Source organism: Notechis scutatus, chromosome 3, assembly GCF_049901735.1.
Source record: "Notechis scutatus isolate UNSWTSFEM ecotype Mainland chromosome 3, rNotScu1.2, whole genome shotgun sequence".
Lineage (NCBI taxonomy): Eukaryota > Metazoa > Chordata > Lepidosauria > Squamata > Elapidae > Notechis > Notechis scutatus.
Genome location: NC_142011.1, coordinates 194,018,825 through 194,031,797, shown reverse-complemented (window position 1 = coordinate 194,031,797; position 12,973 = coordinate 194,018,825). Strand labels below are relative to the sequence as shown.

The 12,973-nt window shown below is 38.5% G+C and overlaps 1 protein-coding gene across 4 annotated transcripts in view; it reads left to right on the top strand.

The window, feature by feature from the left end:
* TAF2 (TATA-box binding protein associated factor 2) overlaps positions 1–12,973 on the top strand; it is a 62,802-nt gene that overhangs the window by 12,361 nt on the left and 37,468 nt on the right. For all 4 annotated transcript variants that reach the window (XM_087962130.1, XM_087962129.1, XM_087962128.1 and 1 more), the window contains exons 9-13: positions 1,078–1,177; positions 3,524–3,609; positions 4,796–4,931; positions 6,904–7,058; positions 11,052–11,166. In XM_087962130.1, the coding sequence (XP_087818256.1) occupies positions 1,078–1,177; positions 3,524–3,609; positions 4,796–4,931; positions 6,904–7,058; positions 11,052–11,166 (592 nt within the window). The remainder of the gene's footprint in view (positions 1–1,077; positions 1,178–3,523; positions 3,610–4,795; positions 4,932–6,903; positions 7,059–11,051; positions 11,167–12,973) is intronic.

Below are 12,973 nucleotides of genomic sequence, written 5' to 3'. Positions count from 1 at the left end.
GAATTTGGGGTGAATAAAGACCCCAACAAATAAATACTCAACCAGCATCTCAAAACATGGCTGGTAAATTAGCATAAAATGAAAGCATTTATGAAGGGATAAATTGAAAGTACAGGTAGTTCTCATTTACTGACTGCAGTTGGGATTGGCAGTTGCAATATTGCGGTAAAGTGAAAAGTCACGTAACTGCCTAACTTACAACATCAATTCTGGCAGTTAAGTATATCACCATGAATTGTTAAACATAGCGTCATATGCCAGCAACTTTTGCCAGCTTCTCCATTGAGTTTGCATGTTGGAAAATGGCTGCAAAGGTCATAAATGACAATCATCTGACTGTGGGACAGTGCTCCAAATGTCCAAATCGTGATCATGTGACCGCCGGGATACCACACATGATTGAAACTTTGAGAACCGGTTGTAATTTGTGGCTGTGTTCGCTGAAGCACCAAGTGATCAGTAATGGAAGACTACATGTATAACTGAAAATACATCAGATTCCAGGTATACTCACACCAAAAAAAATTATATAGAAACATTTTTTATAGTGGTTGTTTTATTTTCGGCCTTTTTGCTAATAGCAAAAATAGCAGGTTTATTCAATTATTCTATACTAGGCTAATGTTTTTACTGAGCTATTTATCATTTTATCCTTTTTGTAAATTCATCCATGCCAGTTCATCTTGTCTTGATGTACAAGTAGTTCTCACTTACCAACCACTTGTTCAGCAACCATTCAAATTATGTTGTTGAAAAAATAACTTTACAGCCAATTTACAACTATTTATGATCTTTGCAACCTCAGCATGATCACAACCACAGCCTGAGGCTGAGAGCCATGCATATGCTGTGCAAACAGCTACTCTCTTGAAATCCCCTTTTCTCCATATTCTCTGCTGTGCAAGCGGAAGGATCAGATAAAGAAGAGATTGCTTACAGAACTCACAGAGCAGAGAGATTAGAAAATAACTAATGTTTTCAGCTGTGAAAATATTTGCACTAGCAAAGTATTAGTAGGAGCAGTTTTAGACTACTCTGTATCAAAAGATATTTTGTTTTTTTCATTTTTATTTGCAGGTCAGATGAGTGGGTATTAAAGGGAATCTCTGGTTATATTTATGGCCTTTGGATGAAGAAAACCTTTGGTGTTAATGAATATCGTCACTGGATTAAGGAGGTAAATAGATGGATAGATGGATAGAACTTTTGCAAGAATCTCTAAATCTCCAGAGGATAAATTCAACAAAGCTGTTGGTGTTCTTCATATATTTAAAACAAAGTTATCACAAATAGAGGGACATAAACCAAGATACAAATAACATGTATAAGTATGTGCTAACTTTGGAACTATTATGTAAAATAATGTGGATTAAAGGCTAGGGTGGTCCATGAATTAAATACACAACTTTCTGAAATATAAACTTACTCTAATTATACATTTTCACACAACATTTTGTTGTGTTTGGGTACCTATTTAATGTCACCAACGAAGTATTAAGTAAGTCACCTTAAAGAAAAATCCACAAGACTCTGAGAACATGAAAGTGCTTGGCGTGATTTTGACTTGTGACAAGATAACTGCTAGATTGTTAGGAAGAACAATTCTATGTTAACATTTCCTTTGATTTTTTTTTAAAAATATTTAATATGGAGAGTATTTATATAGAGAGGGGTGTTCAATTATGTGAACTTCCTCCTGCTGTCAGAAACAACATAATTAAGACTCTGATCTATTGAGTCAGAATTAGGCTCACGTTTTAGAGAACTCTGTACTTTTCTAGCAAATGTCTAATGTCTAATTCAGCCATTCCTGATATGGAAGATCTTCAGATGTATGGAGACTCAACCAGTGGTGGGATTCAATTTTTGTTTACTACCGGTTCTGTGGGCATGGCTTGGTGGGCGTAGCAGGGGAAGGATACTGTAAAATATCCATTCCCTCCCCACCCCACTAACCTGCTTTCCAGCTCTGTTCTCTTGTGCAGGGCAACCAAAGAAGACCCAGCTGATCAGCTGGGACTCAGGAGGCAGAGAATAGATGGGGGCGGGGCCAGTCAGAGGTGGGATTTGCCAGTTCTCCGAACTACTCAAAATTTCCGCTACTGGTTCTTCAGAACTGGTCAGAATCTGCTGAATACCACCTCTGGACTCAACATCCTGGTTGTGGAATCCAGTATTCTGTAGTTCCAAACAGCAATTCACCTTGACTGTTAGGAATTAACATACTTAGTATGGGTGGGTGGGGGGAAGGCAGCAATCCCATGACGGGACTATGTATAGTTTCGTTTTCTACAGTTTAAATCAGATTTTTCTTCAATTTTTCTTTTTCTGTTTCTTCTGTTTTCTTACCAGTTTATTTTTTTTTAATGGAAATTTGTATTCATTTATCTTGAATGGGTGTGGGAGCTTTGAGTCAGTTTTGACTCTTAGTTAGCTCAGATTAACGTGCGAGCCAAATTAATCCTTCCCCATCCGTCCCCCAAATTTTCTGTGAAAATTTATCCCATTATCTCTGCCATCAGTGGTAGGGTTAGGTAAGCAACCATTTCTTGGAGCGTCATTTCAGACTTCTGGATTAAGTAATCCAGATGGACTTCTGAGATAGCTTCTGAGGCTCAGGGGCCTGTAAAAACCAGATTACAAATCACTGTTTATTTTAATTACTTATTTACTACATTTACATGCCGCACATCTCACTGTGAGCGACTCTGGGCAGCTTACAATGACATAAATAATGACCTAAAACAGGGGGTCTCCAACCTCGGCAACTTTAAGACTTGTGGACTTCAACTCCCAGAGTTCCTCAGCCAGCTTTGCTGAGTAAAAGCTGTCTGAGGAACTCTGGGAATTGAAGTCCAGAAGTCTTAAAGTTGCCGAGGTTGGAGACTCCTGATCTAAAACAAAAGATTAAAAACATTACAGTAGCAAGCATTGAGTAAAACCTTAAAATTAACAACAAAATGAATACAAGAACCAACACGGTACAATGGGGTGGATCTTCCACTAGTCTACTGGCCACTTCCAAAATGGGACGCCCCCATCGGGGCCCAAATCAGTTGGCCGAGCCAGGTTTTCATAGTCTTGCGGAAGGCCAAGTGGGTGGTGGGGGGTGGAGTTTACTTTAATGGGCATAATCTTCCAAAGAGTGGGTGCCATAGGCAGAAAAGATTCTTTTCCTGGATCCCACCAGCCGCAGTTCTTGGCCATCATGATCCACAGCATGTCCCTTCTGCTAGAGCAAGCAGGGTTTCTCAAGTAGTCTGGACCCATGCCATAAAGGTAGATTAAAATTTTAGAATGCAGCTGTTAGTGGACAGATGTGGTTTAGCATAAGAATGTCCTTGTGGTTCGTATTCACAATTTCAGCAACAGAAAAAGATCCCTAGGTTCAAAGAATGTGCTTTTCATCCCCACATGGCTTGATGTGCATGTTGTGACACCAGCTAAGATCTTGTCTATATCTAGTCCGTTGTTTTTTTAAAACTACTGTGACTACGTGCTCAAAGTATGTTTTGCATTTCAGGAACTAGACAAAATAGTGGCGTATGAATTAAAGACCGGTGGCGTCTTACTGCATCCAATCTTTGGTGGAGGGAAAGAAAAGGACAAGTATGTTTAGTAAACAATGGATAGAGTTACAGGGCAATTAATATATGACTATTAGAATAGTAATGAGAAATTGACCCTAGACTTAAAATTGTTTCTATTGGTGGGTCCTTGTGAAGGACCCATTTGGCAAACATCTCTATTGTATGTGCGTGTGTGTGTGTGCCTGTGAAATTGTATTATACTGTATTGTACTGTATTAACTGAATATATGTTCAAAAACCTTTCCAGTGAAAGGGAACAGGTTGAGCGGTGAAATGAGAATAACATTTGACTTATTTTACAACTATTAATATTATTTTATTAATTGGAGCATGAGGGGAAAGTTGAATATGTTGTTTTATGGCAAGTAAAGAAGGGTCTTAAGACAAAGTTTTTGTAAGTTTCTTTTAAATTATACTTTAATTCAGATGTAAGCTTGTGATTCACAAAGCTTATTCTATAATTTCTTAATTTTTTTATGCTCCTACAAGATGCTTCATATTTTAATTGAAAAATACTAACATAGTTACCTCTCTGAAAATTGTTGATGTCTTTTAGTACCCTTGTCACAGAATCAGATTTGAGATTTAAAGGCTAGTTATACATTTAATGTATATTATATCTTTGGTGGGGTTTGTTCTAGCTGTTTACAATTAGTTCGCTGCTTTAAACATTTTACAATTCTAGTGATTTGTTTATATACTGCTGTAAAAGTCAGCAATAGGATTGCTATCTCTGAAACGATTTTATACATTGATCTTAACTGCTCCTGTCTTGATTAGAATTCTTTTTCCAAATGTTATTTTTCATAAAATTCACATACTTGGAGATGAATTATGGAATAGCCATCTGTTTTAGCATGATGATAAAGAGGAATAATAATGCACTTTTTATAATTGCTCATAGAATCATTATGCTAGTAATATTCACATAAAAGAAAATTACTGCTTTTTCCAAAACATATGTGAATCTTTTATTTATTATTTTGGTTTTACATTCTGCATTTACCTTAAAAGTTCTTCAGAAGTGAATAAAGTTTGCAATAATACGAATTCTGTTTTTAATAGTCTAGATGTTTATAATGTTTATGTAATTCATGAATTAGTAAAAATATCTTCCTTTTTTATTTCTGCTATAGTCTAAGCTGCAGTAGATGTTTCATCTAAAATACACCATGAATTAAAATTATCCTGCTTTAATTTTCCAGCCCTGCATCCCATTTACACTTTTCTATAAAACATCCTCACACATTATCTTGGGAATATTATACCATGTTTCAATGCAAGGCCCACCTAGTTATAAGACTGATAGAAAATAGAATAAGCATGGAGTTTATGTTACAAGTAAGTATTTGGATTTTCTGTTGAAATATATTTAATTCCTTTAAAATTGGTGTTTTGTTTCTTTTCTACTTACAACGTGCTAAAATGATTTATTTCAGTTCTTTGTAACTTATAAAATAGTTTCCATTCTATACAAACATATACTCTCCATGAATGCTGAGAGATTATGACACATGAACTGTCAAACGAGAAACCATTGAGATTTTTTGCTTAAATAAGACCATAACCAGGGTTTGAAGTTGGTTAATAAAGCTGACTAAGAAAAATAGTTAATCTACAAACACAGATGATGCTAGCTAAGATTTCTGAGAGACAAGGAGGGGGGGGGAGAGATTACAATAACTTAAGCATTATAATTGTAATTTAAACAAATGGATGAAAATTGTCTTTGGGAACAGATTGTGGGATTGCCATTTTATGTTTGCTCAGGAGAAAATTTAAATCCTGAAAAATACTTGCCATATTGATATTTGTTTGAATAGTTCTATTTCTTACAGATGAAATAGGTCATTAGCCCAGCAACTGTATTCTGTTGCCTTGACATCTTTCTCTGAATCTAGATACCATGGGCATTATTATTTTTTTTACATGACTGCCCCTTTAATCAGTCCCTTGCTGTTTGAATTATTTTGTACACACATCCAAATGTGCTCTTTTGGTCTACAGTAGTGAAGCCGGTAATCAGATCTCCTCTTACAACACTGTTGTGCTCCTTCTTGATGTAAACAACTGAGTCTATTCTATTTTCCCATGGAAACAGTTTTAAAATAAATTGAAGGCTTTTAGAAGCTTGTTTTTTCTTATTTTATATTGGGCGTTGAGTATATAAACAGTGATGTACTAAAAGGAATTCTGGAATATAGGCTGTATTAATCTAAATATGAGAAATTGTGATAAACAGTTAGGGAGAGCTCTTGAGTGTTGTCAGAGGCTGGAAGTTTGCTGCTGCTGGAACATTCCCATTAGGCTGATCCAGCATGACACTGTTTATGCTTGATTTGTAAACAGGATGCATTTTGGCACTAATCTATCTTCAGAAACAGCTTTATGCCAAGAAGTAGTTGCAGGCATAATGAGATTGTATGCAATAGATGTGGCTTGATTTGATTTAATTTGTGTCTTGAGCAAAGGCTTAATTGAACCCTGAATTCACTAAACTTATTGGCTGTATTTTCACAACGTTAAACCATAAAATATAATTTACAATAGCTGAATTCACATGATATGCTTAGTTCAAAAAAGTAACGCAATGTTGTTTTAATGAAATACTGAAACTTGGTGTTTCTGATGCTCTCTGCTTCACTTTGTTCTTCATAGAATGTTTAAAAGCAGTACTAAACTTGCAGTTTTTTTAAAATCAGAGGTACAGTACAAAAGAAAAGAATCAAGGTTTACTGCAGATGTTTACGTTTTAAATGACAGAGACTAGAAACTGACAGAAGGCAGAAGTCATTAAATATAGGAAAAAACGTTCCTGCTAATTATTCTTAATTAGTTAAGTTAAATGCTTTTGGTCTGGTTCAGAGGTGGGCTGCACTTACGTTAACAACTGGTTTTCTGGTTGTGAGCGCCTCTTTGGGGCTGAAACACAGCATCAAACATGCAGCTAATCTACTCAGGCAGCTCCGGTGAATACAGCAGGCACTGCGCGGAACTCAACTGGGCAGTGTGGATCGGGGGAACAAGCCAGAAAGTTAGTTATATATGGGAAGGATAGCGCAGGGGCGGGTAGGTGGGCCCAACAACTACCGGTTCACCCGAACTGGTCCGACCAGGCAGCAGCCCACCAATGGTCTGGTTCCATGTTTAAGAGTCAAATGTGATTTTCAGTTTCCAAACTCTTGAATATCCCCCCCCCTTTTTTAAAAAGTGCATAGTTAATATTATTGTCATTTGCATTTCTCAAGGTTAAAAACCTGTTTAGATTTATGAGACTGACCAATTTTCTGAATCTGACTTAATTTCATCATAGGTTTTTAACAAATTGCTGAGTCTTGCTAGCACCGCTTCTTCCCAGAAGTTCCAATCTCATATGTGGAGTCAAATGCTGGTGTCTACATCTGGGTTTTTGAAATCCATTTCCAATGTGTCTGGCAAAGACATTCAACCTTTAATTAAGCAATGGGTGTATCCTTTTCTATCGTGCTTTGGGCTATTTACACGAAGGTGAAAAACAACTGTTCTTAGGACAATCTAAACAAATAATCTAAGATATGAAAAATTGTCTTTGGTAATATTGTTCAAATTGTTATTTTTTGGGGGGGAAGGATCAATCCCATCTTGGTGGTGGTTTTACTTAATGGTTAAATGTTTTATGGTAGTGGTGGAATTTTGGAAGGAGTATGACACTTCTGAAAAATGGAGGAACTCTAGTGAAATTCAAGATAATATTACCCAATGATTCTTGTGAATGTTCATTTCAGATTCTTGAAAACAACATAGGTAAATGTATGCTCTGATTTGAATTGTGAAAACATATCCATAATGCCAACGCACTTGTGACTATGCGTACTAGTAATTTAAATCACTATGTAAATGAATTGCATGGAATTAGAGGTACAGATCTTAAAACTTGCAAATCTATTTGGTAGTTTTAATATTTCAGTTTGGAGATTTTACCTTGTGAATACAAGGATGTTCACAAAATTAAATACAACAGCATTCTTGCTGCCGCAGATAGTTTTTGCTAATGTAGCATCTTTGATAATTAAAATGCGGAATTTCTGTCAATCTCAGTCCACTTACTCCTTGTTTAGTGACTCCTTTTTTTTAGCAACTGCTCACAAATTCAAGTAGTCTTCAACTAACAAACATTCAACAATTGTTCAAGTTACAACACAGGTGACTGAGCCGATTTATGACAGGCACTTGACGTAGCTGGCACAGTGTCCCTGTGATCGTATGATTGTGATTCAAGCGCTTGGCAACCAGCTCACAATTACAATGGTGACAGAGTCCCATAAGTCCATTTGATTGCTATTTGCACCCTTAATTGCCCCCTTCCAGTAAACAAAGCCAATAGCACTTAGACTTATATACTGCTTCACAGAGCTTTACATCCCTCTCTTAAGCAGTTTACAGAGTCAGCCTGTTGCCCCCAACAATCTGGCTCCTCATTTTACCCACCTTGGAAGGATGGAAGGCTGAGTCAACCTTGAGCCTGGTGAGATTTGAACTGCCAAATTGCAGTCAGCGGCAGTCAGCAGAAGTAGCCTGCAGTACTGCACTCTAACCACTGCACCACAGAGGCTCATGGCAGGAGGTCACAAATGGCGATCATTTGACATTATGCCTAATGAAGGGGTTCACCTAACAATGAAGGGCTGTAAGGTGGAGTTCCTGATCCCAATTACCATTGACACAGTAGTCAATGGTAGTAAAAAAATAATTTTCTGACCAATTGTGTGCACTTAAAACCAAATTTCTGCACCTGACAACAATGCAAGCTAGAGTGAGAGTATCACTGGTATAGCTGCCTGAAAGAAGTTTATCTGAAAGAGATGGCAACATCGAATGATCTTCATAGAGTCTCTCTCCCTCTCCCTTCCCCCTCCCTCCCTCCCTCCTTCCCTCTCTCTCTTTCCCCCTCTCTCCTTCTCTCTCCCTCTCCCTCCTCTCTCTCTGTCTCCTGTCCCTCTCCCTCACCCTCCCTCCTTCCCTATCCCCCTCTCTCCCTCCTTTCTCCCCCCTTCTCTCCCTCCTTCTCTCTCCCTCTCTCCCCTCCCTCCCTCTCTCTCCATCTCCCTCCTCTCCATCTCATCTCCCTCTCCCTCGCTCTCCCTCCCTCCTCCCCTATCCCCCTCTCTCCCTCCTTCTCTCTCCCTCCTCTCTCCCCCCCTCCCTCTCTTTCTGTCTCCCTCCTCTCTCTTTCTCTCCCTCCCTTTCTCTTGATCATGTGTTCACTTAATGACCATTTTACTTAACAACCAAGTCTCTGGACTAGATTGCAATTGCTAAACAAGTTGTAACGGTATAAAGGTGACCTGTATTTGGGGTTGATGGGAAATGGGATCTAAAACACCTGGAAGGCATTAATTACTGAAGATTATTCTGGGCATCTTATGCACAGTTCACGTTTTCATCATGTATAGAAATGATGAAACGTCACCCAAACTGTTGTATACCTTGATTTATCCTTTCCTGAAACCACAGAAGGTGATTAGAGAAATTCTGAAAATGATAATTCCTTTGTTAAGGAATGTATACACTTCCCTTTGTGTGCATTGCTTATCCTGAACTTTTGTTGCAAAACCAGTTCAAAATCTTGTACTCGAAGGATATTTCCAAACTGAAGCAAATTCAGTTCAGTTTATTTTATGAGTATATTATCTGGAGTCAGCAAAGATTGTCATTAATTAGTCCATTATTTTTAATCAAGCCTAATTTTCTAAACACTCCTGGGAGGTCTCCAAAATGTAATGAAATTTGCAAAATGATACGACGAGCCAGTTCTACAATTCATCTTATTTGCCTGATTTTTTCCTTTGGATGATTTGCACCCAGATGCAACTTTTCTGTTGATAGAATGCTTTCTGGAATCAACAGTCTAGAAAGACAGTGGTTTCATTTAAAGTTTGTTCTAGAATATTTAAGTATTATGTAGAGCAGAAACACTTTGAAACACTTTGTTCTGTGGGAAAGAGGTGAGGGAGAGAACGGCTCACCGTATGTGAAGATCTGCACTTGAAGAAAGTGGCATGTAATTACAGGTCCTTGATTAATGACCAGCTGTTCAGCGACTGTTACAAGGACAATGAGCAAATGCTGCTTAAGATTGGTCCTTGTAAGTTCTCGGCTTAGAACAATCTGTTTAGTGACCGTTCAAAGTTACAACAGCCCTGAAAAAAGTGACATATGACCATTTTTCACACGACCATTGCAGCAACCCCATGGTCATGTGATCAAAATTTGAATGTTTGGCAACTGGCTCGTATTCATGATGGTTGCAGTGTCTCAGGGTCACATGAACAACTTTTGCAACCTCACGTGCAATGGGGAAGCCAGATTAACTTAACAACTGGGTTACTAACTTAACAACTGCAATGATTTGCTCGGCAACTGTGGCTAGAAAGATCGTAAAATGGGGCAAAACTCACTTAACGAATATCTCACCTCACAACAGAAATGTTGGGTTCAGTTGTGGTTGTAAGTTGAGGACTACCTCTAGTTGCTGCTGTTATAGGGTCTCCTCGGTCATGTGATCTCAGTCTGGCCTCTTGGTGACCAGCTTGCAGTTATGACATCACAGTATCCTGTGGTCATGTGATTGTGATTTGCAACCTGCCTTGCCAGCTTCACACAAGCCAAATCAATAGGGAAGCCAGCAGGGAGTCACTAGTGATATCTACATGACATCACACTTAATTTTTCAAAAAAAAATATGGTAACTGGAAGTGCTGGAATTAGATAGATAGAATTCTTTATTGGCCAAGTGTGCTTGGACACACAAGGAGTTTGTCTTGGTGCATATGCTCTCGGTGTTCACAAAAGAAAAGATACATTCGTCAAGAATCATAAGGTACAACACTTAATAATAATCTACTAGGATGATCAAATCATACTAGGAAACAGCCAATAAAAACCGTAAGGATACAGGCAACAAGGTTGGAGTCATACAGTCATAATTGGGTGGAGATGGGTGAAAGGAAGGATTAATAGTAATAGTAACGCAGACTTAGTAAATAGTTTGACAGTGTTGAGGGAATTATTTGTTTAGTAGAATGATGGCGTTCGGAAAAAAACTGTTCTTGTGTCTAGTTCTGATCATTATTATTGTCATTAAGTGTTCGTGGTCATATAATGCCACACTTTGTAGTCGCATCACTTAGCGACAGACATTCTGGTCCCAATTAACCAAGGACTACTTGTACATGGTAACTAGCTTTTCTTTATTAACCTACAACTGGACTGCTCAGATTCAGATTTCATACAAGAACTTAGCATTTGAAATGCAAAGATGTCTGCATGCAAAAATGGGTTTTCATAATTTGGGATTATGATTGACACATTCATCAGGGAAGACCAGCCCTTTCAAACCCTAAATAAGCAAAACTTGTGCATTGCAGTGAAGTCTGGAAGCTTAAGAGACCAGGGTTATTCTTTCCTATTGAGTTTTTGCAGAGATCAAAGCAGTGTGGTCAAATTTTATGGCAGTTTTGCATTTAATCGAAAACGAAATGTACTCGAATTAGAGATAAAGCAAGACTATACCTCTCCTGGGACACAGAAATATGTGGTAAGTTTACTTTTTGACCATTTTTTCCTTAATAAATCTCTCCAAATAGTTAAATATTGCATTATAGTTCCTTTTGTATTAAGTTAACTTCTATTAAATTTAGTAGTTATTTTATTAGCCTGAACCCTTTCTGCAGAATCATGGCCCCCATTTAATTTAAATGCTTCTTTCATCTCTTGTTAATGAAAGTTGAGTATTATTTTCATTTATTAAGATCTAAGCCTATATCCTTTTTTCCCCCCCATCCTGTGAAATATTTTCACTTTCTTTTCTATAGCACCACTCCAGGTATGCTCTAGAATCAAGGATACAGGTTGTCCTTGCCTTATGACAGCAATTGGAACCGTGCTTGTTGTCACCAAATAACATGGTTGTAAAATGTGATGCTATGTGACATGATCATGTAGCGATGACAGTCTCGGCAGCCCCGGTTGCTGCCATAAACTCTGGATAAGTGGGTTGTTAAACAGGAAAAGGTGGAAATCCCAAGTAAGGCATGCAGGGATGCCATGCAGTATGTGTGTGTGTGTGTGTGTGTGTGTGTGTAGGTGGGGTGGTGAGAACTTGGGAGGGCCAGTGGCAGTGGTGGGATTCAAATTTTTTTACTACCGGTTCTGTGGGTGTTGCTTGGTGGGTGTGGTTTGATGGGCGGGGCATTCCCTCCCCTCTCCTGGGGTAAGGTTACTGCAAAATCCCCATTCCCTCCCCACCCCACTAACCTGCTTTCCAGCTCCTTTCTCCTGTGCAGGGAAACAAGAGAAGACCCAGCCGATCAGCTGGGACTCGGATGTCAGAGAATAGATGGGGACTGGGCCAGTCAGGTGGCATTTGCCGGTTCATTGAACTACTCCAAATTTCCACTACCAGTTCTCCAGAACTGGTCAGAACCTGCTGAATACCACCTCTGGCCAGTGGGGAGTGCTGGTGGTGAGGAAAAAAACAAGAGTGACGTAACCAAGGTGACATGAGACCTACCCTGCCAGCTTTCCCATTAACTTTGCTTGTGGAAAGCTGGCAGGAAGGTCACAAGTGGTAATCAGATGTCCGTGGTTTGCTGTGATGGTCTTAAGGATCTGCCATGTGTCCATTTTTTCAGTGCCACCATAATTTTGAACAATCCTGAATGAATGTGTGTAGGCCAAGGACATATTAGTGCAGCGGCCCCCAATCTTTACAGCGCCAGGGACCAATTCTGTGGAAGATGGTTTTTCGGGGGGTGTTTGTGGTTTCATGTGCTGCTTAGATCTTGTGCATGCACGGATGGGGCTTCACTCACACGGCTTAGTTCTTGGCGTTCCTCCATTCTGCAGCCCTGGGGTTGGGGACCCCTGGTTCAGGGAACAAGGAAAAAAACCTCAGTTGAACTTTTATTTGCATGAGAAGAATGCTGCGTGTGTTACACTGGATTTTATCCAGGTTTTATATAATGCTTTTAATTTTATTTATAGCCTAGAGGCCCAAAAGCAAGTTACAAATATAATCTAACACTTGGTATTAGATAAAACGTTTTTACAAGTAAAACAGCTAATAAATAAAACTGCAACTCATTGATCTGTTACTAAAAATCCCGTTTTTATAGCCATAGTTAAAAATCTGGGCACTGCAGTCTTAGGATTTTTATCTGCAAGTAAATTTTTTACATACTTTCCCTCATTTGGATTTTACTTGTTAAGCTGTTTTATCTAATGCCAAGTTTAAGATTTATCTGTAATTTCTTTTTGGACCTTTTGGCTGTAAATAAAATTTGAAATATAATTCTTTCAGTTACCTTCAGCTAAACCTTGGTCAGTACCGAAATAAAAATGTA